At 32.9% G+C, this 21,020-nt stretch overlaps 3 protein-coding genes across 3 annotated transcripts; 2 read left to right on the plus strand and 1 right to left on the minus strand.

The window, feature by feature from the left end:
* The first annotated feature begins 1,775 nt into the window (after window positions 1–1,775).
* Window positions 1,776–8,727, plus strand: LOC145805239 (uncharacterized). Its single transcript, XM_082900327.1, has 11 exons — window positions 1,776–2,171; window positions 3,936–4,894; window positions 4,984–5,124; window positions 5,748–6,612; window positions 6,826–6,912; window positions 7,011–7,314; window positions 7,410–7,494; window positions 7,583–7,672; window positions 7,796–8,047; window positions 8,163–8,302; window positions 8,383–8,727. Exons 2-11 carry the CDS (start codon window positions 3,938–3,940, stop codon window positions 8,567–8,569), a joined length of 3,108 nt encoding a protein of 1,035 aa, XP_082756453.1. The 5' UTR covers window positions 1,776–2,171; window positions 3,936–3,937; the 3' UTR covers window positions 8,570–8,727.
* Window positions 8,728–9,480: 753 nt separating this feature from the next.
* LOC145806036 (uncharacterized) lies at window positions 9,481–13,333 on the minus strand. Its single transcript, XM_082901678.1, has 2 exons — window positions 11,192–13,333; window positions 9,481–10,644 (listed from the first exon to the last, which is right to left on the minus strand). Exons 1-2 carry the CDS (start codon window positions 12,279–12,281, stop codon window positions 9,593–9,595), a joined length of 2,142 nt encoding a protein of 713 aa, XP_082757804.1. The 5' UTR covers window positions 12,282–13,333; the 3' UTR covers window positions 9,481–9,592.
* Window positions 13,334–16,447: 3,114 nt separating this feature from the next.
* On the plus strand, window positions 16,448–20,807 carry LOC114258264 (Tetratricopeptide repeat (TPR)-like superfamily protein). Its single transcript, XM_028198176.2, has 4 exons — window positions 16,448–16,606; window positions 17,634–17,844; window positions 18,307–19,197; window positions 19,598–20,807. Exons 2-4 carry the CDS (start codon window positions 17,680–17,682, stop codon window positions 20,495–20,497), a joined length of 1,956 nt encoding a protein of 651 aa, XP_028053977.2. The 5' UTR covers window positions 16,448–16,606; window positions 17,634–17,679; the 3' UTR covers window positions 20,498–20,807.
* Window positions 20,808–21,020: the final 213 nt, after the last annotated feature.

A 21,020-nucleotide genomic window follows, 5' to 3' on the forward strand; every position in this document is an offset into this window, starting at 1 on the left:
GTGAAGTGGGTGAATCATAATACTGGGTAGGTTTTAACTGACAACTTGTGATTTTATAAGTTTTTAACCTTTTATAATTAGGGTTGGGCGTACCTCCCATACTGATTTAGATTAGATGGTGTTATTTGAGTTTGTAAGTGTTATTAAAGATTTTATGTTAATAATCTAAATTAGGAGTGTTTACAGATTGTTTCTGAGATTGTAATGTGAGTTCGGTTGAATTGAGCGGATTAGACAGGTTGGGTGGTTTGATGTCCACCCCTAAATTATTTTATAGAACATTTTGTGTGTGTTTGGGAAATGAGTTTTTTTTATATGTTTTTTTAGGTGTAGGATATTATTGGGAAAAAAAATTGTATTTGAAAAAATAATTGAGTTTTTTTGTGATTGATATAATGTTCGTAAGAGAAAAAGTGAAATGATTATGAAATTTGATGTGATATTTGTTTGAATTTATTTATTTTGGTTTTGTAACTAATTTGTCTTTTAGTGAAAAAAAAATAAAAAAATAAAACCTAAAAACTAACTTCCCAAACACTATAATATATCGTTCATAAACTAAAAAAATAGATTGATCTGTAACTCGTTTATTTTATCATTTTTATCTCTAAAAAATAGATGAGAAGTGTATTTTTAAAAATAAATCATACATTTTTTTAAAGGTAAAATGAGAAATTGGCCTAATTGTCACAAAAATATAACAATTTAGGGCATAATAAAATAATTTTAATAATTTAATGGGTTAAGTATTAAAATTTATAATTCAAAAGGCAAATGTAAAGTTTGTCGAAGTCAAAAAATAATTAGATATCACAAAAACTCTTCTTCAATGATAAACTAAATTCATTTGGGGAAAAAAAAAAAAATTGATAAAGTGAAATTTTGTGTCAAATTTAACTATAAGTTTTGCAAAATCATTTTTACCCCCATCAAATTTTTTACTAAAAACTCAATTAGTTGTTATATCAGAGTTCACAATTTTTACAAATCAAAACTCACAATCAAAAATCAAATCTACACACACAAAGAAAAAATACAAATTATAAAACTTAAAAATAATAAAAATTATGATTATAGAGTTAAATTATACCAATAATCACAATTTATTCATTTTTCAAAAGAAATAAAAAACTTGAAACTTATTAGATCAGTAAGATATTGATCTAAAATGGAACGTGCATAATTTAATTAGATAATGAAGGCGTCGAATTTAATTGTGTCAAAATTCCAAGTGCATAGTTCAAATTTTAGTATAAATTACATTTATTACCCTTAAGATTTGTAAAAAATACAACGATTTTTATGCTTTTTTATATAGTTACGTCAATCTTGCTTTTAGTATGACTAAAATGATTTAAACTAATGCAAATTATGAATATATACTGAAATAAATAAAGATAAATATACATTTTAATTAAAAATATATGATAATTTAAATTTTTTTTTATTTATACATCTAAAGAAGTATTGATGAAAAGTGACTTAACTATGTGGGCAAATTATACTGACCTCTCTTAAGATTTAAAGAAAATAGAATAAGCCTCACAATTTTTGATATAATTACATTGACTTTCTTTTTATTATGGTTAAATGAACCGAAACTAAGACAAACGACGTGAAACGTAAAAATAAATTACGTAAAATATATATTTGTATGTAAAAAAGATGAGAAAATTATTTTTTATTCATATAACTAATAAATTATTGATGAAAATTTAATTAAAGTGTTATGTGAATTAAAAACTTGGGGATTTTTTTTTAAGATCCCTAATAATAACAATTTAGAGGCTAAAGGACACACAAAAAGATAGTGATGCCTCACGTCCCTGAAACAACTTGGCGCGCGTTTTTAATTATTTTGTGGACCAAAATACCCTCGCCAAAATCAACACAGAACCAAACTCATTCCGACGTCTCAGTTACATTCCAAACATCCAGCATCTTCACGAACAGGAGACCAGCAGAATTAGGGTTTCAACATCATCTGCACCATCGACATTACAGCTTCGTTATCCTCTCCAAAAATCATTCCCATTCCTTCCTCACAAATTTCTCTGACCTACGTTAAAGCTTCGTTTTCACGGCTCATCATCATCTCAGTCCATCTTCGTCACGTCGCATCTTCATCGCGGACCATATCAGCTCATCATTCAAGTTTCATCCTAACTCTGGTCAGTTTTTCTACAATACAACTAGATTTTCTCTGGAAACACAGTTAATAGCATTTTATAATAACCTTTCATAAATTAGGGTTTCAATTTCGTAATAAAAAGCTACCTGCATTTGAAAAAATTTATTTCTGTGTATTTTGAACTTATTCTTCAACATGTTTGTTTGACTTTATCTGTAAATTTCTCTGGCATTTGAATTTCTCTGATTTTTGATTAATGTAATTTTCTTCTTTCAATTTTCTCTGGCAAGTTTATTTTCACAACAATTTTTTGTGTTTTTATCTTATTCTTGAACATGTTTCTGTAATTCTGTCTATAAATTTTCCTGCTCCGTAAATTTCTCTGTAATATGTATTTTTAATTGCAATGTCTATCTTAATCTAGAATGTCTATTGCTTTCTTGCCTCTGTCTTAAGTTTCTCTGGTATTTATAATTTTCTCTGACCACATCACATCACTTTCCTCCCTTGTGTCTTTGTCATTTTAAATTTTCTCTGGAATTTTAATATTGTGGACTGGAATGAATGTTTCTTCTTGGAATTTTCTCTGCCATATGTACTTTGAGAAAAAGTTATTTCTCTGAATTTTGATCTTATTCTTGAATATGTTACTGTCATTTTGTATCTGAATTTCTCTGCTTTCTAAATTTCTCTGGAATATGTATCCTTCTCTGCAATGTCAATTACACTCTTGCCTCTGTCTTAAGTTTCTCTGGTATTTATAATTTTCTCTGGAATGAATGTTTCTTCTTGGAATTTTCTCTGCCATATGTACTATGAGAAAAAGTTATTTCTCTGAATTTTGATCTTATTCTTGAATATGTTTCTGTCATTTTGTATCTGAATTTCTCTGCTTTGTAAATTTCTCTGGAATATGTATCCTTCTCTGCAATGTCAATTACACTCTTGCCTCTGTCTTAAGTTTCTCTGGTATTTACAATTTTCTCTGACCACATCGCACCACTTTCCTCCCTTGTGTCTTTGTCATTTTAAATTTTCTCTAGAATTTTAATATTGTGGACTGGAATGAATGTTTCTTCTTGGAATTTTCTCTGCCATATGTACTTTGAGAAAAAGTTATTTCTCTGAATTTTAATCTTATTCTTGAATATGTTTTGTCATTTTGTCTCTGAATTTCTCTGCTTTGTAAATTTCTCTGGAATATGTATCCTTCTCTGCAATGTCAATTACACTCTTGCCCCTGTCTAAGTTTCTCTGGTATTTATAATTTTCTCTGACCACATCGCACCACTTTCCTCCATTGAGTGTCTCTATCATGGTTAATTTTCTCTGCTTGTGTATGTAAATTTTTCTTGCATTTTAATATTATGAATTGAAATTTTCTCTGGAATGGAAATTTCCTCAAGAATGTGTAATTTTTTTCAGAATGTGCATTTTTCTCTGGTATGTTTATTTTGTTCAATTCTTGATTTCAATATGGTATACTTCTCAGTGCCATGTTTACATTACTTTGTTTATTTTATCTTTGCTAATTGTGGAATGCAAATTTTCTTTCACTTGCCATGTTTTACTTTTTTCTATCATTCATTTTCTCTGGTATGTTTACTTCTATCTGTAATTTAAACAATTATTGAAAATTTCTCTCCCATGTTTATGATGCTGAGTTGATTTTCTCTGACATGTCAAATTTTCTGTAATTTTCTCTGGCATCTCCAATTTTCTCCCTTATCTGTAATTTTCTCTGACATTTCCATTTTTCTCTGGGATTTAATGTTGACATCTCTATGCTTTAATCATTGTCTAGAAATGGCAAAACGTAAAGGCAGCGAAACACCGGAAACACCAAGCAAAAAACAGAAACTGTCTCAGTCTTCTTATGCACAAGGATCAAAAACCAGCAGTAAAACACTAGAAACACCAAGGAAGCAAGAACAACTCTCTCAGTCCTCTTATCATCTAAGATCAAAAACCAGCACTAAAACACCACAAACTCCTTCCCAAAACACACAAGTCCAAGCTGATGAAGCAACTAGCATCCAGATGAGTACCCCAACTTCAAAAGACTCAAGCTCAAGGGGGAAAAAACCTGTTAAACTCCACAGAAAGAGAGCTCACTACAGCATTCAATACCGATCCAACCTCTCATCTGTCGTCTCCTTCTTTCAAACACTTAAATTCAGTTCAAAACATCTTCTAGAGCTTCAAAAGACCCCATTCTGGTATTTGATTCAAGCTCTAACCACTGGAAGGATGGATCCAAAGAAATCTAGGAAATTCGATGATGATGTAGTTGCCATAATCCAATGTTACAATGAAAAAACAAAAGCATTCACAGTTGGGAAGAAGAACCTGACCTTTACAACAAATGACATGACCTTGATTTTTGGTTTGGAAGGAGGTAAAGGAGCCATGTCATTAAGATACTCTAAAAAGCCAAAATCTGCATTCCTCAGGAGAAGATTCCAAAAGGACACAAGGCTCACTGGTCCTGTTCTTAAAAATGCCTTGGTCAAAGCAATGAAAGGCAAGCAACCAACTGACTTCAAAGATGTAGCAATCATTGTTACATTGTACTTGTGTCTCACCCTATTTTTTGCAACAAGTGGGAATTCAATAGGTTGGGTTTTTATAAAGTATGTGGAACCTCTTGAATCAATGAAACAGTATGATTGGCCGGAAGCAATCACATCAACATTGATTGATTCTATCATGGCATTGCATAGAACTCCAGAAAAAGTTACGGGGTGTGTCATTGCATTGCTGGTAAGTATAATATCCATTCAAATTTGCAGTTATCATACTTACAAATTTGTGCGTTTACAAAATTTTATTTACTTTCATTTTCATCACAGTATTGGCTATGTGAACATGCAACTATCATTAACTCAGAAGACAGTAACACAACAGACTTCCCAAGATGTGCCAAGTGGAACCTTCAAACCTTGACGAAACAGCTGCAGAAGACACCAGTCCACTCTCTTGCACCTCGACAAGTTAGATTCCTATTGCTACCGAAATCTCAGTGAAATTTCAAAAATTTCTCTGACTACTGCTTTGTTTCCCTCCTTATGCATTGATTGATTAAGATTAATTTTCTCTGAAATATCAATTTCTGTTTTCTTCTTTGTTAACCACTGGTCTATTTCTGCCATTGTAATCAATTTTCTCTCCCATCCAAATTTCTCTGACCACAATTGTAACACATTAACTTATATGCCCTGATTCATTTTCTCTAATATCTGAATTATGTTCTTTGTCACATAATTTTCTCTGGCCCATCAAATTTTATCTCCTTGTGTGTAATTTTCTCTGCCCATAACTTGTGTGCCTTGCATCTTTGATTAACACTGTTTATTTCTACCCTTCTAATGAATTTTCACTGGAATTCAAATTTCTCTGACACAAATATAGTAAAACATTAACTTATAAACACTGTTTATTTCACTGTTTCATAATTTTCTCTGCCCCATACAATTAACTCCATGCCTCTAATTTTCTCTGCCCCAATACAATTTTCTCTGAAGTTTGTTTCCAATTAGTATCATTTAGATGAATTTTATTTTCCTTATTTGAATTTTTTCTCTGAGTGAATTTTGTAACATTTCTCTAATAAAAGAGTCTCCTGTTACAGATTGATAACAAGCAGCTAGTCAAAAACCCATCTGAGGAGTTTTGTCTTGGCAAAAAGACAAAGAAAGAATTAAAAAAGGCAATTGTCATATTCAAGGAGAAATTACAAGATCCATCTGAAGATGGAGGGAATGAACAAAAAGAAGAAGAAACCACCAAAGAAACCAGCAATGGACAAGAACATCAAGCAAGCAGCACAGAAGAAGAAACCACCAAAGAAAGTGAAGAAATAGAACCAGAAGACAAAGAACAAAATGAACAGAAAGAAAATGATGAAGAAAGTGATGAAGAAGAAAATAATGAGCAGATGGACCAACAACATGATGAAGAAAGTGATGAAGAAGAAAATGAACAGAAAGAAAGTGAACAAGAAGATGAAGATGAAGATGAACAAGAAGAAGAGAACAAGGATGAAAGTGATGAAGAAGAAAATAATGAGCAGATGGACCAACAACATGATGGCATTTGTGGCTCAACAATGCATCAGCCTGAAGAATTTGAGGAATCAAAGGATGCCCAAATTGCTGATCTACGTCAAAGACTGAAGGCACTGTCTCAATCTAAAAAAGAAGAAGACAGAAATTGGATGGAATTACTTGCTGAAAAAGATATTTCAATAAGAATCCTGACATCACATAACTCAGAACTTCAAGAAAAAGAAAGCACAATCCGAATGAAACTAAGAATGTTGGAGGTTGAAAAAGCAGACGATGCAAAAACAATTCAACAGTTGAGGTGTTCAAATTCGGAGCTTGAAACTGAAAATGCCAAATTGCATGAACAAGTTCAAGAACTATCTGTCCAACTAGCAACACAACCATACCGAACACCAACACAACTTCAACCACAAGGTCAGTGAAAATCTTGAGCCACAAAAAGTTATGTCCTTGTGCCATCATAACTCAGAGAAATTTCTATTTATTATAATTTTCTCTGTCATTGGTAATTTTCTCTGGAAGTTATATCTCTCTCAACACATTAGTTATATTTCTACTGCTCATTTCATTTCTCTCTATATTTTCTTATTCCATTTTTGGGGCTTGTTTGATTTTCACTGTATATAGTTGGAATGCAACTGGAACAACAACCAACAACCCAACAAGAGCAAATCCCACACAAACAACAACCGAAACAAAAGAAGAAACTCTATGGTAACTACAAAATATTGAATTAAATAAATTTACATATTGAAATATCATCTGTTGCTTCAGAGAAATTTCACTTTTCCTAATATTTTCACTGCCTACAGTCAAAAAAGATCCAACCTCAATGATAAAAAATTTAAAGGCAAAAGAAAGGAAGGAAAAGCAGCATGATCCAGAATTCCAATATCCGAAAGTTGCGAAAGTGACTAGAGCTTCAAAACAAGCTGCAAAACAAGTTGAGCAAAGCACAAAGGACAAAGAAGTGCTTGATGCTGATGCATACGTCTTGCCTCAACCTATAAACATCACAAAATCTTGGGTCTTTCCACAAACTCTTCCCATTTCAAGATTGATAAAAGATCATATAAAAGACATCTTGCAGCACATATCAAATGTGTCTGGGCTTGAGTAAGTACAACAAACAAAATAGAACATAACAAACAACAAATTACAAACTTATGTTGCATTAACAACAATTCAATCCCTTCTTTGTCATCTTGTAGAGCTTTAATTTGGACAAGTGAGTTGAATATCATTACCTTTGAAGACATTGGAAACCTCATAAAGCAAAAAGAAATTGCCAACAATGTAAGTCTTTCCCTTTCATCAACATTTCTCTGCAATGTTCCATCAGCCTTTATAAAACAATATTACAATTATAAATCATATTTTTCAGGTCATTGATGGCTATGGAGAGATCCTTTTGGCTGACCAAATCAGAGAGAAACAACAACCAACCTCATTTTTTTTCACATCCATGTGCTTAGTATGTTACTACTATTTTATTTGATTTTCTCTGGAATTTACTTTCTACTTTCTCTTCTTAATATACTTCTTGAAGTCAGTTGTCTCACTAACAAAACCATTTTTTGATTTTCTCTGAGCACAGAATTTCATCAACATGACAGAAAATCAAAGTTTTCGAGTGTCCTTATTTGACAAGCATATTGAAACAGCATGGAGGAACTATAGGTTCCTCCATTTCCCAATAAATACTGGAGGTAATGAGAAGTCCACACATGGAAATCACTGGACCTTGCTTGTCCTGGACAAACAAGACAATTTATGGAGGTTCTACAACTCATTGAGGCCAAGGAGGGATGATGCAGAAGACAAATATGTCAAAGATGCAAAACAATTGGTAACGAGTGCAAATTTCTCTGATCCATCATCATCTTTATGTGATGATAATTTTCATAGAATCCCATTGACTTGTCCGTAAATTTCTCTCTTATATAAAAATTATTTTTTTGTAGCAAGATTACGTGGAGAATTTTCTGAAAGCTTGTCTTGAAAGAGACGCTCAATCACAACCCTCTTTCAAATTAATTAACTCACAAAACACAAGTTATGACTTTGAGTATGTCAACAATGCTCCACAACAAGAAAGCGATTCGTAAGTTTCATACATCTATAAATAAGATAATTTCTGTTGCATGTTTCTTAAAACTAACCATACCTATAATTTGTATGCAGTCTGGATTGTGGCCTCTTCGTCTGCTATATAATGAAACAATATAGCAAGCATGAACCTATCAAATCCAAATTATCCACACAAGAGATAAGGTTGATGAGGGCAGAACTCATAGAGAGATTTGTGACCGAAGTTGGCAGGTCATGGACTGAACCAATTGAAATACCCCCAGAAGAACCACAAATGTAATAGTGAAACTAGTGAAAGGAAGACAATGTACATATCCACACAGAGAAAATTGTCTCACATATATGTATATATCCTTTCTTGTTCATACATTGAAGGAATGATGATCCTTGACGTATATGTATATATCCTTTCTTGACTAATCTAAATTTCATTTTTTTTTTTTATTTCGACTAATGTAAATTTCAACAATTGTCTACCAGAGAAAATTGTCTGCAGAAATTTCTCTGGTATAAACTACCAGAAATTCACAGAGAAATTTAACTTGTATCGTCCCAAGGGGATGCCTATATGATCATGTAATCTGTAAAACTTTGTGTTGGTACAAAACAATCATCAAACTCAACAAAACACAAAGCACACAATAATTTTATCTGCCACTGGAAAATTTCATTGCATGAGTTTCAAATTTCAGACCACAATGCCCATATAGTTTTCTCTGTTGGTGAAAAATTTCTCTGGATGAAAATTTATCTGGCTTTGACACAAATTTCTGAGTTCAAGTGAGTCCAGAGAAATTCTATCCTGGTCCAGAGAAATTCTCAACTCAGAGAAATTTTTTGAATCCTCTGTCTGCTGTGCACATTTCTTGAAATGACTGATATGAAGCTACCAGAAATTTACAGATAAATTTAACTCCTATCTCACCAAAGAAGGTGCCTATATGATCATTCAATCTCTAATGCACTGTGTTAGTACAAAACAATTATCAAATTGAAAAAACACAATCCACACAGTACTTTAGTCTGCCATTGTCAAATTTATGTGGATGAATATGAAGCTTCAAAACACAACACACAGAATTTTCTCTGCCATAGGAAAATTTCTCTGGATGAATTTTACAGGTACTACAAACCCACTGCCTATAGTATATATCAACAAACACACTTTAACTCATATTGAAAAATTTCTCTGGATGAATTTGATTGATATTATTATATACACTGTCCAAAAAATAAATTTCACAAAACAAAATACACAAAGTAATCATCAAATGTATTATTCCATCAATAAAATGTATAATCCTCAACTATTTAACAAAGGTTCCTTGCATGTCCTCTTATTATGGTGACCAATACTCTCACAGCGACTACACTTAATCACCATTTTAAACTCTCCAGTAGAAGCAATTCTGTTCTTCTTCGGCCTCCCAGCAGGTCTCTTGCTCAATGGAGGTAAAATCATAGCATCTTCAATGCTACACACAGGTTTTTCAACAGTTGGAACTGGGCCAATCGAAAAGGAGTATGCTTGACGATACATATCAGCATGAAAAAATGGTTCAACAAATGAATTCAAATTCTTTCCACTCCTAAAAATTGCAGCAACAGCATGTTGACATGGATACCCATTTATTTCCCATTTTCGACATGAACAAGTTCTCAACCCAAGATCAACCATAACCGAAGGAAAACAATGCACTTCAAAGACATTATCAGATGATAAACTCACATTCCATGTCCTCCCGTCCAAAAAAGACTTCTCCAACACACTATCCATACGAGGACACAAAATTTTATTCCATTTACTAGAGAGCAGCCTCCTATCAGACCTCATATTCATGATTTGCAACCGTATCATGTCCACCAAATTTGTTATTGGCAAGTGCCGAGCTTCTCGTATCCATGAATTGAATGACTCAGCAACATTTGAATACATCTCACCATAACGTTTCCCTGCAAAATATGCATCACTCCAATTTTCATATGGTAAACTTCTCAAGAAAACACTCACAATGTCTCCTCCCTCACTTTTTAACTCATTTAACTTGAAATGAAATGATGCCTTTGTTGGAGCATATGCACATTCTGAAAACTTGGACACAATCGTCTCCCTAACCAAATTTGTGTTTCCACATGACAACTTATCCCTCAAATTTCTCTTTAGATGTTCCAGACAAAATCCATGAAAGCAGTTAGGGAAAAACCTAGCAATTCCCTCCACAATTCCACAATGTCGATCTGATATGAAACTTATCACCCTTTCTGATCCTAATACTCCATATAAATGTTCAAGAAACCAACACCAATTGTCTTTATTCTCAGCATCAACAACAGCAAAAGCTACAGGAAAAAAACCTACAAAACAAATAGGAACAAGCATATTAGGTACACACATGCAGAGAAAAATAGAACAATAAACATCCAGAGAAAATTCACACATTGGCAACATCCAGAGAAAATTGAATAAGTGACCAGCTACAGAGAAAATTCACACAATCATAATATACAGAGAAAATTCACTTAGTGACCACCTACAAAACAACAGAGAAAAATAGAACAATAAAACAACAAGAGAAGTTTGACACTGCCAACATCCAGAGAAAATTCACACATTGGCAACATCCAGAGAAAATTGACTTAGTGACCAGCTAAAGAGAAAATTCACACAATCATAATATACAGAGAAAATTCACTTAGTGACCACCTACAGATACAATTCACACAATGACAACATCCAGAGAAAATTCATACACTGACAAAAATCCATTGAAAATTCTCACAGTGGCCACAACAATAGAAAATCCACACAGTGGCCAAAACCAGAGAAAATTCACATTCACTCAATTCCTACATGTATAGAAAATTCACATACTTAGATAAAAATAGATATATTTACAATTACCTTCATTCCCATCTTTCCCCGTTGCAGCAAGCATAACTCCTTTGTATCGTCCTTTCAAAAATGTTCCATCAAGAAAAAGCAATGACCGACAATATTTGAAACCAGCAATGCATGCATGAAAAGCCACAAACACTCTTTTGAAACGCTTGTTATCTTCAAAATCTAACTCAAAACGACTCCCTGGATTGTTCTTCAATGCCTCATCAAAATACCACCGTAATTGATCAAATGACAAACAAGAATCCCCATATGTACTACATTTTGCTTTCTCAACACTCAACCAACCACAGTTATAACTAATTGAGACCCCATACTTGTCTTTCATTCCTTTCACAACATCCACTGGACGAGTTAAAGGTTTTGCACTTACCTCTTCAAGTATCAGCCCAGAAACCAAGCTGGAAGTCATCCTCGAATGTTTACTCGTACGAACCGCCACACCACACGTATGTTCATTGTTCAAAGTCCTTATGTAGAAGAACCCATTTGTTTTTTCAACAGAAGCATGTACACGCCACATACATCCCCTTGATTCCTTATATGCACATTCTGCCGTAACCCTCAGCTTGTCATTTTTAACATACGTAAACTGAAAACCAACCTCAATAGCATACTTGCATAAAAAAGTACGGAACTCAACCACACCACCCTCAAACTTTTGTCCAACACTCGTAATATTATTCCGCCAACTAGCCGACAATAACACCTTTTCTTGGTGAGAACAAAACTTAGAGAGTGAATTCCTTTCAACATCCACCAGCCTATCACACTCACCATCCACAACATCTACCCAATTAGACCCCACTTCATCCTCTTCATCAGAAGTACTACATCTACTAACTGAAACATCAACTATATCAACACCGCGTGCACAAACAACCCTCAACATATTCAGAAAATCAATATTATTTCGAACCATACAATTCGGATGGCCCAAAATAGAATATGAAATACACATAGTCTCAGGTTTCAAATTCTCCCATGTTTTACACAAAATGCCAACCAATTCCTCAAAATTCAATTCGCATGAAACATTAATGACAATAGTATCATTCCCATATTTGCACAGCAACAACACTGCACTGTCCATTAAAACTGAAACAAAAAACAACAAAAAAAATCACACAAACACTTCACAATAACAACATCTCTGGTCAGAGAAATTTCTAAAAATTATAATTTTCTCTGAACTTAAAATAAAACTCCAAAGACATCTACAAACTGATATTCACCTTCAAGATGATAAAAAACAAAATCACAGAAACTTAATGAATCACAGAGAAATTTACTGCTAACAATTAAACACAATTATAGAAAAAAAATCACATAGAATACAAGTCCAGAGAAATACTTTTCTCTGAACTACAAACTGAAAGTGAGTAACAAACTTACAATTTTCTCTGAACTACAAATACAAGTATAGAGAAATTTATGAACTTACATTGACTTTCTCATATTCTATCTCCATTACAAACTTCTAATAATATGTCCATATGCACTTATAATTTCCTCTGGACTACACAAACAATAGTGCAGAAAATGAAATTTCTCTGGTTTGAAAAAACATAGAACACAACTATAATTCATCATCATGTTGATAAAAAACAGAGCACCAAAAATGAACTCTAAACATCAAAATCACCTACACTGTCAACACTATCTGAAATTGATCAAAAAAACAAAGAATGAAAAATTAATTCCAAAAATAAAAATCAACTCTATCAAGCTGGCCTCTCTCTAAACAAAAATCAAAATACATTTGGAATCTAAATCGAAAACAAACCTAATCCAACTCAACTCAAAAACCTAGGCGATCAACACACTGTCAACACTCTTTCAAATTGATTAAAAAACAAATAATAAAAAATTAATTCCAAAAATAAAAATCAACTCTATCAAGCTGGCCTCTCTCTACACAAAAATTCAAAACAAATATCAAAATGCATGTGCTATCTCCATCGAAAACAAACCTGATTCAACTCCACTGAAAATCTACGCGATCAATACACTATCACACCACTGAAATCTCCGACGAAATCTCCAACAAAATCTACACGATCGTAGCAATCTTTCTCGTCAACTCCACTGAAATCTCCGAAGAAATCTCCACTGAAATCTCCGACGAAAACTCCGACAAAATCTCCCCTTTAAATTCGGTTTCCAAAATGTATCAGTTAACTCAACCATATAATATTCAAACAAATTTATGTTATAAAGGAAGGGTAATTTAGGTACTTTATAACCTAAAATAAATTTGAGGGACCTTAGCCATCAAAACATATTATAAAGGACCTCTCCTCATATCAAAAGTAGAGGAGGGACCTTAGGCCAATTTTTCCTAAAAACTTAAGGAGATGAGTGTAATTATGTCAAAATTATGAGACTTGTTGTATTTTTAAAAAAAAAATTAAGAGAAGTTAGTGTAATTTACCCCAACTATAGTATAAATTAAAACTTTAAAAGAAATTAATATAATTATGTTAAATGTGTAAAACTAATTATTTTTTCTTCAAATTTAAAGAAAAATGAGTGTAATTTGTTTATTTATTTATGCTTTAGGGCAAAAGTAAAATTTAAAAAAAAATTAAAGAACACAAAATATTTTTTATTAAATTCATTGCATTTTTATTAAAAATAATACATTTTTTAACATTTTCATATATTTTCAAGAGACTTTTTGTCAGGATGCTCGCAGATTAGTTTAGGTTGAGTTAAATGGCCTCTCATTTACCATCCATATGAATTTAAGCAAATTAATTTTTTTTTACATATTTCTTAACAATAAATAATGCCTAAAAAAGCACTTGTTAACAATTGGGAGATTTTTTTTTTAAGATCCCTAATATTAAGATTTTATAACATAAATGATTTTCAATATTTTTATAATGTCTAAGGTCCCTCAACATCGATTTAAAGAAAATTCAATCTAAAGAATTTTTTTAGACATATCACAGAGAAAATTTTAAATTTCTTTGGATATATCACAAAGAAAATTTTACACATCACCCATACCAAATTTCTCTGGATACATCATAGAGAAATTTTACACATCTCCAACACCAAATTTTTCTAGACACATCACAGAGAAAATTTTATACATCACGTACACCTAATTTCTCTAGGTTCAAACCAGAAAAAATTGAAGGCTCTGTTTAGTAGAGCTTTGGAACGTTAGTTCCAGATCTTGATTTGAGCATAGTGTTTGTTTACGATTTTTAAAAATTAATTTCACACTTACTTTTGAAAACGCAGTCAAATGCAGAAAAATTTAGGCTAACCGGTCAACCTACCGGACGTCCCAACAGTTGTTCGGCCGGTTGACCGAAACAGTGTAATATTTTATTTATTTATTTTTGCAATTGACACATGTTAATTTTTATATATTCAATAAAAAATATTTTTTGAATTTTTTAAAAAAATTTATGAGTTTTAATTGAATTTTGAGTTATGTGTTTGGTCATGAGTTGTAAGTTTTTATATCAAATATCATATGTCACATAAAACTTTTTCCACCCAATTCAAAACTCATTAACCAAACAAATTTTTCACACTCAAATCATAATTCCAAAACTCACAAACTCAAAATACAACTCTATTCTCAAATTATATTTAGAAAATACTACCAAACACAAGCAAAATTTCTCTGAGTTCAAACTAGAGAAATTTTTTTTCTTTTCCTTTTCTTATTTCAACTGTTGTTTATTAACAATACTGTTGTTATTGACCATTACTCCATGTCTAGTTTATGTAACCATTTATGTATAAATTAATATTTCTACGAAACCTTTTACAATGACATTAGAATTAAACATTTAAAAAATACAAGGACCAACCAATATTCCAATCCTTAATGAGCATTTTTGTATTGTATGATTTTCCTACCTAGCTAGATCTAGACAAACTTGGCCGCCTTGATCTCGCACATCTCTAAACGTCGAAAGAAATGAGTTGAACCCTTTAGATGAAGCCCCGTCCAAGATCCACAGTAGCAAGTTACTAAACAAATTCATGGTCCCAGCTTTGTTCACAAATTTTTCTGGCTTTGTTCACATAGAATTGAAATTTTTCTAGCTTTATTCATAGAGAATTCCTCTGACTTTGTTCATAAATTTCTCCATGTTTGTTTACAGTTGTGCTTGTGGATATGTAACTGATACATTTAGTTTCTGCTTTCATATCTGCTATAATGCTTTATAAATCTTACTAGCGCTCTGCTTTTTGATATTTGTCCTCCGAGGGTAGTGATATTTGTCGACGGAGGAATCTTTATTGGTATCGGAGGAACAATAATGAGGATTAGTGCTCTGTTTCATATAAATCTTGCTGTATAAAGCACTATCAGGAATCTTCATATAAATCGACGATCTCCATCGACAAAGCTTTATAAATCTTGTTAGTGCGAATTCCTCTGTCGTAGTCAATGCCAATGAAACTTTGAACAATGCTGCGAACGAAGAGGAGAGGGAGGAGTTGTTTGTTGTAAGAAAAGATAGGAAAGAGAATGAGAGAATGGGTGTTATATATGGATGTAGGTGTAGGTGAAAGACTTTAGACTAAAAAAAAATTATTGTGACACCCTTTTATTACTAAAAATTTAAGAGGAATGTTAGATCAATTTTTGTTAACAATTGGTGTATAATTTTTTATTCATTTTGAATAGTTGGAAGGAAGGAGTGAAATTTTAGCCTAGGACCTAGGTCTATGAAAACTATCCATTTGGCATAAAAGATTGGCTGACAAATCTCATCCCTACTTTGTATTTCTTTGTAACTAGCATATCACTCGTGCTATACACGAATTATGTTTATAATTATTTATATATGTAAATTGTAATTTTTAAATATATATATATATATTTTTTTTTTAAATGTATTCTTTTTTTCTTTTTTTATATTATATTAAATTTTAATATTTTAATAATAATCATATGTGTTGGACTTTTTAAGAAATTAAATGTCTTTTTTTATTATATTATATTAAATTTTAATATTTTGATAATAATCATATGTGTTAAACTTTTCAAGAAATTTTTTTTATACTTGTTCTTAATGCATTAAAGTATTATTATGAGGGATAATAATCATATGTGTTGGGACTTTTTAAGTAATTCATATGTGTTGAGTTTCAAAGAATTTATTTTATGCTTGTTCTTAATGCATTAAAGTATTATTATGAAAGTAAGACTTAGGAGTTGAGAAAAGTTAATATATGCTAAGGTTATTTTTTTTTAAATCAAAAAATTAAAAAATTTAGATTAAGAAATCGAAGGATATCTGTGGATAAGATTTTCGCAATGGATGTCGCGAGACGGACTTTACACCACTTTCCAAACCTTACAAATTCATTGCCAAAGCCCATCCCCTCTTTCTCTATCTCTCTCTCTCTGCAATTGCAAGAACTGACTATGCTCAAAAGGTACCAACGCTTTGCTTCTTCTTCTTCATCAAGGATGCGTTTTGAGTATTTTTTTTTTTTTCTCAGTCTCTTTTTCTTGGAAATGGGTATTAATTTGTTTGGTCGTTTTTTTCCCCTTCCTTCTTGTCTTGGCATTTGATGTTTGGGGCTAGTTTCGCTTGAACTTGAGAAATTGTGTTTTAATTCAAGCTTATATTCCATTTATTGATGAATTTCTTGATGTCTGAATCACTTGAAAATTGGGTTTTTTTTTTGTTTGATGGAATGGAATGTTGATTGTTTGATTGATAACTAAGGTGTACTGTTGGACAATTTGTTTGTTTGTTGAATTATTGAATATTACCCTGTATTGGAATTGGATTTTCATGTCATCAAGCATTTTGATGGATTCTAAATCATCTACCCAGATGGGCATCACTGGTTATGTATCACAATCAGTTTTTAAATTTTTCATTATTTTAGTTATATGTTAGATTTTCTGAACACTTGGACATGTATAGTTGTGTTACCACTTGAATTTGGGTATGAAGAAAATAACTATTTCTAAAAACCCCAATTTTCTTCTTTCCCTGTGAGGGCTCTTTAACCTTTCCAAATGCTAGAGTTGAATATACGACAAATAGTTATTTTCTTCATAGTTCAAATATGGATTCCACATCTCTCTTGATCTAGGAACTTACAATTTTCACATTGGTTTTAATTGTTTACTGTTGAATTGCCTTGCGTCATGTTTGATTTGCGCGAATTTGAAATTTAGTTTTAACAAATTGTTAGCCATCATTTATTTCTATATGATGAAGTTTGTTATATTCATTTTCCTTCCTTACCCGAGATGGGGATATATTTCCTCGCGTTGTTTCAAATTTTCTATTAGACTCCAATACGGCTTATCTCTTTGCAAGTATATTACTCCTCCTGTCAAGTTATGCTTTTGTGAGATCTTTTTCCCTGCACAGTTGGCTTTAGTGTTTGTGACAAATATATCTTTTAGTTTCACAATCTTGCTGATTTTTGGATGTTCTCATAGGAAATTCCTGAGAGGATTGTGAAACTGGTGTGGTAACTGTAAAGTTATGGCAAATCAAGACATTCAAATTGGCACAGAGAGAGTAAAGAAAGTTAAAGAAGTCCAAATGGGAGAGTCTAACAAAGAGAGGGCTTATTCTAGGACCATCAGCAAGCATCAAGAAAGAACCGAAGTCACTAACAAAGAATGGGTTCAGGCATTGCCACTCAAGGTATATATAACCGTGTTTACATCAATTTATTTATTTGTTTATATGGGCTGCAAAATTTTAGTGCCGCCCTTTCAAATTTGTGGCCTGGTTTGAGTTGAAGAACCAAAACTGATACCATACTGGGTGAGCGGAGATGAAACATCTCATCATTCCAGGAATATTTATTATATATATCAATAAGACCAACTAATTTCTTGTATCTTGTGTATCTGTTCTCTCCTTTGCACTTAAAAATAAAAATAAATAAAATGAGATTTCTTTTTTTTTTTTGTTTTCCTATTGAAGAAATGGGATATTAATATGACCAGTACCATAACTGCAATGAGGATGGTCCTTTGAAGGAATATAGATTAGCGAGGTAGTATTCGGAATTTATGCATGGTAAAACAATTTAAAAGGGTTTAAATAGGTTTTAAATAAGGAAGCAATGATTAACATGGTGACAATTTTGAACTTTTGCAGGGGAAAACTGCAGATGATAAGATTCAATTGTATCCAATGCCAGAGTGTACCCTTTGCTGCTCTTGCATTAGCAATATTAGTTGCCGCACTGTTCGCTCAAGAACAAAACTAATGAACATTCTAATAGAAAGAGGGAAGCCCCAGGAAGCCCAGACTATTTTCAATAGCTTGATTGAAGGAGGGCACAGACCGTCCCTGATAACGTACACAACCCTCTTAGCCGCTTTGACCTACCAGAAACACTTCAATTCCATACATTCAATTATCTCTCAAGTGGAGAAAAATGGGATGAGTCCAGACTCGGTCTTCTTTAATGCTGTTATCAATGCTTTTTCTGAATCCGGGAACATGGAGGAAGCCATGAAAGCCTTCCAGAAGATGAAGGAGAGTGGATATAAACCTACTACTAGCACTTTCAACACGTTAATTAAGGGGTACGGGATTGCTGGTAAACCCGAAGAATCTGTGAAAGTTCTAGAAGTAATGTTCCAAAAGGAAAATGTGAAACCCAATCTGAGGACTTACAATGTACTTGTGAGAGCATGGTGTAACAAAAACGTTACAGAGGCTTGGAATGTGGTATATAAGATGGTAGCTTCAGGTTTGCAACCTGATGCTGTTACTTACAACACGATAGCAACGGCTTATGCTCAAAACGGAGAAACAGGTCAGGCTGAAAGTATGATTTTAGAGATGCATAACCATAATGTGCAGCCGAATGAACGAACTTGTGCGATTATCATAGGCGGTTATTGCAAAGAAGGTAAAATAAAAGATGCTTTGAGGTTTGTGTACACGATGAAGGAGCTTGGATTTTGTCCTAATCTTGTTGTTTTCAATTCACTAATCAAGGGATTTTTAGACATGGCTGATAGAGATGGGGTCGATGAGGTTAGTTGTTGGTTTATGTTTGTTTTATTTATTTTATTTTAATTATTGATTTTCAATTAGTCCTATCCTATGTATGTTTTTATGTATCTACAATAGAACTCAACTTGAGTCCTCATATCACAAGTTTCATCTCTTCTTGAGTGCTTCTATAGCATAATAATGTATATATTTACTAATAAAGTATTAAGAAATCTTGTTAAAAGTATATAGACCTTGAACTATAATTTTGCTAATATTTTTAGCATTATAATGTATGCATTTATTAGTGAAAATTTAAGAAATCTTGTTAAGTTTTTATGTATCTTTTTTTTCCTCCTCTAGAGCTTGAAGAAACTTGTATTTTCCCCATACCATTTGATTCTGCACTTCAGAATTGTGAAAAAAGTACTTTTTCTGACAGGTTCTGACAATGATGGAAGAATTTGGAGTCAAACCAGACGTGATAACTTTTAGCACCATCATGAACGCATGGAGCGCTGCAGGATTTATGGACAAGTGTCGGGAAATCTTCGATGACATGGTGAAGGCTGGCATAGAACCCGACACCCACGCATACAGCATTCTCGCTAAAGGTTACGTTCGTGCACGCGAACCTGAAAAGGCAGAGGAACTCCTGACCAGCATGGCCAAATCTGGCATCCGCCCAAATGTAGTGATCTTCACGACTGTCATCAGCGGATGGTGCAATGCCGGGAAAATGGAGTATGCAATTAGGGTTTTTGAAAAGATGTGTGAATCTGGAACATCTCCCAATTTGAAGACTTTCGAAACTTTGATTTGGGGATATGCGGAAACAAAGCAGCCATGGAAAGCTGAAGAAGTGCTTGATCTCATGGAGGGTTTTAAAGTTCAGCCTGAGAAATCCACTTTCAAGCTGGTTGCGGAAGCGTGGCATGCCACTGGATTAGCCGGAGAAGCAAATAGATTATGGGGTACCGTCAAGAATGATGATACAAAGGATGAGATGCCGGTGGTAGAGAGTTTAGAGAAAATTTATCAGAATCAAGATGCGAATTCCTCTTGTTCTGATCTGTCACGTATACCTAGTTTAGTAAATTATCAAAAAGGATCAGCTGCCTCTAGCAAGAGAAGTCGGATGGTGTTGAAAGAAGCAGAACATTTGTCGGAAAGCTTGTGGAGTTGTACCAAATCCATGTATGTTACTTGTAAATTTGGAGCAAAATCGCCAATTGTTTGCAAGAAACAATCTCAAAGGGGGCAGCTTTTTATGTGTGGTCAGCCGTGTACAGTGTTTCCGGGTGCAATGAGCCTGTATTCACTTCACAGGTTCATTACATAGGAGGTTTGAAATTCAATTGTTGTACATAGTGAACAGAGAGGGTGATCTTCATTTTGTGAACCTCACAAGAAGGGTTTTAAATATCGGCCGGATACTATCTGATATTGGCCATATATGACTATATCACCGATAATGTTATTTAAAACCATGCTCACAGGCATCCAACATGACCAATGGTTTACTGACTGTAATTTTTTAAATCGGCATTTGTATTTTGGTTACTGTATAGTTGTACCATGGATGGCTTTTTTAAGACAGGCAACGGGTATTTAAATCTTTGATGAAACTAATGAAAATGTTGTTAATGGTACTCTCTCTCTCTCTCTCTCTCTCTCTCTCTGTATACTGCTTTGTAGATGAATGAATTACCATTGAGGATTTGTTCTTTTTAAGGTGAGAAAAGAAATGATGGCTTAAAAACATGTGCATATAATTGTAGAAGTGTATATAATTGTAAAAAATTGTAGAAGATTATCAAAAGATATGAATTAAAAAAGTCATTGTCATTATTGTTGCTTAGACT

The sequence above is a fragment of the Camellia sinensis genome, chromosome 13, assembly GCF_055761805.1.
Source record: "Camellia sinensis isolate YWXY chromosome 13, ASM5576180v1, whole genome shotgun sequence".
Lineage (NCBI taxonomy): Eukaryota > Viridiplantae > Streptophyta > Magnoliopsida > Ericales > Theaceae > Camellia > Camellia sinensis.